Source organism: Piliocolobus tephrosceles, chromosome X, assembly GCF_002776525.5.
Source record: "Piliocolobus tephrosceles isolate RC106 chromosome X, ASM277652v3, whole genome shotgun sequence".
Lineage (NCBI taxonomy): Eukaryota > Metazoa > Chordata > Mammalia > Primates > Cercopithecidae > Piliocolobus > Piliocolobus tephrosceles.
Genome location: NC_045455.1, coordinates 93,399,611 through 93,404,495, shown reverse-complemented (window position 1 = coordinate 93,404,495; position 4,885 = coordinate 93,399,611). Strand labels below are relative to the sequence as shown.

The following is a 4,885-nucleotide window of genomic DNA, read 5'->3' as shown; positions in this document are numbered from 1 at the left end:
TGTATAGGGGCCTGCTCTGTCGATGCGGTGGTGAGGTGAAAAGGGAGGTAGCTATTGCACAGTCCTATGATCAGCTGTCAGTCTCTTAGTCAGACTGTGTGACTGTGAAGAGATGTGCCCTTCAAAAGCGGTTCTCAGTTTTTTTGTTTTTCTGCTCCCTTTGGTGAGACAAGAAGGCCAGAGGGTGCTAGATTTGGGAATTTCCATCCCCCTAAGTTGGCTGGGCTCCAGTAAAAAAGTTTCTTTTCTGTGCAGGCCTTTCTTAAGGAGAATGAAGTACTCTGGGAGTGTCTAAAAATGGCTACTTTTCCCTCCCAATGACGGAGAGGGGAGAGCATTTTTCTTAGATCTTCACTGTGAGAACCTGGCAGAGTTCCGCAAGGTAAAAATCACAAAAGCGTATGGGTTCTCTGTGGCTGGTTCTTCAGTAGTTGTTACCTCCCAAGCTAGTTCACACTGAGACTTCAGCAATTAATTACCCTTCAAATATTCCTACCTGAAGCCGGCTCCAGTGGTGGGTTCTTAGTGGTGTCTGTTGGCAGTAAGCTGACCCTATGGACCTGCTTACCTTCAGTTTCCAGCTCAAGTGTGACCTCAATTCTCTGATGAATCTAACAGGAATTCATGACGTCCAAGTGTTTCACATGTCAGAGGCTAAACTACTTTTTAAGAGAAATCTTTTTCTATATCTTTGATTACTTATATTATGAACTTACTGCATTAATGTGGGTAAATATCGTTAAGGTTTCTAATATACACAAACTTCCCTGCAAAAAAGCTGTAATAAAATAACCTAGGCTGGGCGAGGTGGCTCATGCCTGCAATCTCAGCATGCTGGGAGGCCAAGGGGGGCGGATCACCTGAGGTGAGGAGGTTGAGACCAGCTTGGCCAACATGGTGAAACTCCGTCGCTAATAAAAATACAAGGCCAGGCGCGGTGGCTCACACCTGTGATCCCAGCACTTTGGGAGGCCGGGGAGGGCGGATCACGAGGTCAGGAGATTGAGACCATCCTGGCAAACACGGTAAAACCCCGTCTCTACTAAAAAATACAAAAAATTAGCTGGGCGTGGTGGCACACGCCTGTAATCCCAGCTACTTGGGAGGCTGAGGCAGGAGAACTGCTTGAACCCGAGAGGTGGAGGTTGCAGTGAGCCAAGATCGCACCACTGCACTCCCGCCTGGTGACAGAGCAAGACTCCGTCTCAAAAAACAAACAAAAACAAAAACGAAAATTAGCCAGGCATGGTGGCAGGCACCTGTAATCCCAGTTACTCAGGAGGCTGAGGCAGGAGAATGGCTTGAACCTGGGAGGCAGAGGTTGCAGTGAGCCAAGATCGTGCCATTTCACTCCAGCCTGGGAGAGAGAGCAACACTCCGTCTCAAACAAAACCCTAAACATATTTTTAGCACCGTAGTTTCTGCTCACAAACCTTCAGTGCCATTCACCCTTGCCAGACACCATTCACCTGGCGGTTGGAGAGGGTCACTGAAGTTTTCTGGATAATCGGACCTTATCTGTTTTTCAATTTCATCCCTCACTACTGTTTAGAGTAATCCTTTCACTCCAGTGATTACTGAATTTACTGTCCCTAGAATACACCATGATCACTCATTTTGTTTTTGTTCGTCATCCCTCAATGTTTATAATGCTGCCCCAAGTTCTCTCAGCCTTTTTGAATTCCATCTATACTATGACTGCTCACCTTGCTCTCACCCATTTCAGCTGCTGCGTATTTATAGCAAGTATTCCAGTACATTTAGGAAGGTGTCAGAAAGCCAACAAGTTTTCATAGACTACTTCTTCAACACGGGCACAGAGGATGGGGCCAAATCCACTCTATGCAAAGTGAGGACTAGTTTAGATAATAAAACTAAGAATTTCTGAATTCTGAAACAAATGTAAGTTGGCTGCTTATTAAATAAAATTATGAAATTATAGTTTTTCAACTTGTTTCTCATTTTTTTCAGGATTTTCTATCTGTGACATTATGACTGCTCTCCTAACTTCTCAAATCTAGTTTCATTTTTTTTTTTTTTGGCCCAATTTAAAACATGGACAAAGTAATTACTAATGACATATTTAGTGGCAATTAAAACTTAAACTATTTTTCCTGTCTCTTTAGAGAAACCTATATACAAAACAACTATTTCAAGATAAATATAAAAGTATAAGTAGTGTCACAAGAAATGAAAAGTCTAAATACGCAAATGCATGGTACAAAGATGATAATTACAATGAAGAAAAGCTGTTATCAATCCTGAAAAACAGGTTTTTCAGCCCTGAAGTTTGATTTTTTTAAATTAAAAAAAGACCCAACTCACGTTCCATTTGCTCAAACATCACTGAGAAGAGGAAGTCTCGTGGTGTCATATAATATTCTCCTTCATGTTCAAGTGAGGAGAACTGCATGAAGCGCTGCTTACGAAGACACAGTTTCCCCATTATTCCATGTTCAACATTTTTCTAAAAGAAAAACAAATTGCAATTTAAGATTTTTTTCAGTGGTATTCCCAGTCACTTCTAGGACAATCTTTAAAAAGTAATTTTCACGCTTGCATCTGACAATCTCCAAACTTTCAAAATCATTCATTTAACAAATATTAACTGAGTGCCTACTTTGCATTGAAGATACAACAGTGAATTAGACTAACTTGAGGGAAGTGACATTCCAAAAAGGGAGAATGGCAATTAAAGAATAAATGTATAAAATAATGTAAAACAGTAAGAAGTACTACAAAGAAATATAAAGCCGGATAAGAAAGGGATAAGGTGGTAATACCTTACGATAGTCAGAGAAAGTCTTTCTAAAGAGGTAACATTTAGAGAGACTAAACGAGGTGGAGTCAGTGTGTCCTGAGCGGGGGGGGGGGGGGGGGGGGGTCTCTGGAAGAAAAGCATTCTAAGCAAGCACAAAGTCCACGAGGTGGGAACAAATTTGGTGTGGTTGAGGAACAGCAGAAAGGCCAACGTTACCAGAGTGACTGAGGAAAGAAAGTGACAGAAGAAAGTCAGGAAGGCAACAGAATATGTAAAGTTGTGCTTTCAAAAAGATAAAATAAATCATATTAGATAAATAGCTTTGCTTTCAGAAATGTGAGAGAACAATGGGTAGAAAGAGCCAGAAGAAGAAGGACGGGTAAAATATTGTGGAATATATAGGAATATAGTGGGAGAGTCTGCACTTCAGGCAGTAGGACTTAGACCTTGACTAAATGCTAATGAAGACAGTACCGAAATCTTTATAAAGAACTTTTCATTGAGCACTTTCTATGTATTAGGCACTGTACTAATTAAGTATTCACATAGATTATTTAGTTAATCCTCACAATAACTTTGAACAGTAGATACAGCAGTAGATACAGAAACTGAAAAGTAAATGGCAGAGGCAGGCTAAAAAGCTAGGTCTGACTCAAAGGGTTTTAATCTCTTAACAACCACAATATCCTCCTACACATGACTGGGCATGGTGAACTAGGGAGACTGGAGGAAGATGACACAGCAGTTAACAGGCACCTATGTCAATGCACGAACCTTGATACAAGAACATATTATCTGTGAAATCCAATAGCAGGCTTTCATCCTGGATTGCTTTCCTGATGCACTGCTCTAACCTGGACGACAGTATCCTTCCTGGAGATATCACCTATTTTCACACTTAATACTGATTCTATAATTCTCCCTGACACACAGGCAATGTTCAGTGACTGCCGATCTGAATTGAAATGGGAAAAACATGAATTCCAGTTGCTTAAATCTCTCCAAATTCAAAGCTGTTCAAAGCCCTTCTTTTTGGCTGATTTCAGTTCTCTGACCAGTATTAATTTTCTCTCTTAATTAGACAATAGGCTTCCTTGAGCAGCTAGTTTTACACCTCTTTTGTGTTGTCAGTGCCTACCAGAATATTGCACATGTAGAGAATATCAATAATATTGTAATGATCTGTACCCTTACCTCCCCTTTGCCTTTCCTTTTCTTTTCCCTTAAGTGACTACTACAAAAATAACTCAAGGGGAATGTTTTAATTACATAAGTCCACACTTACCATCCCAGTAATCAGAAAACTAAATTTTATTGATACTTTCTGAACATTTTATACATGAGGCAAATATACTTACATACATACACACATAGTAAAATATAAATATCTATACATAACAATAGATATACCATTTTATTTAACAAATTGTTATTAAATATCTGTAGGAAAACAGTGGTAGATAAACTAATTCCTATCAGAAAGTACTACGTGTTCTGGCAACGAATTTACAAGTATATGGCTGAGATGAGGATGAGAGGGTGGGTAAGAGTATTCTCAGTAGATGTCATGGCATTCACCAAGTCCTAGACATGAGGAAGAACACAGCATATGTTAGAGAACTGAAAGAAGGTGAACATGGCACGTACGCTGTGAGTTTAGAGAATTTTTATATCTGCTTTACTAATGTTAATACATAGTATATTACAAGATTAAAAGTTCAATAGTCTACACACAAAAAAAGTATGTTCTCACATCTCTAAATGAATGTTGGCTCTTTTAAACTTCCTCATAACTAAGTTGTTCATGGCTGGTAAAAAATAATATATATGTTTTCAACCAACAACTTAATCCTTCTTGTAAAAGTAAACTCTTCTTTCCAAACCTCAACCAACTAAAAAAGGTCAGTTATTCGTTTATGCCTGTCCTCTACTGGCCCCATAACAAGACAAGCCGTCAACTCTGTTGCTTCTGATTGTCCTTTACCTTGCAGTGATCTTACTCTTTCCTGATCCTAGTATCAAATCTCACCAAAAAGTAAAAACACTAACCTCCCACTCTCTTCCAGCAGGACATGAACACTATTTTCTTTTTTTTTTTTTTTTGAGACAGAGTCTTGCTCTGTC

At 39.5% G+C, this 4,885-nt stretch overlaps 1 protein-coding gene across 3 annotated transcripts in view; it reads right to left on the bottom strand.

Annotated features, from left to right (window-relative positions):
- Positions 1–4,885, bottom strand: part of MICU2 (mitochondrial calcium uptake 2) — a 111,838-nt gene that overhangs the window by 74,295 nt on the left and 32,658 nt on the right. For all 3 annotated transcript variants that reach the window (XM_026454220.2, XM_026454221.2, XM_026454222.2), the window contains exon 2: positions 2,326–2,467. In XM_026454220.2, coding sequence (XP_026310005.1) covers positions 2,326–2,467 — 142 coding nt within the window. The remainder of the gene's footprint in view (positions 1–2,325; positions 2,468–4,885) is intronic.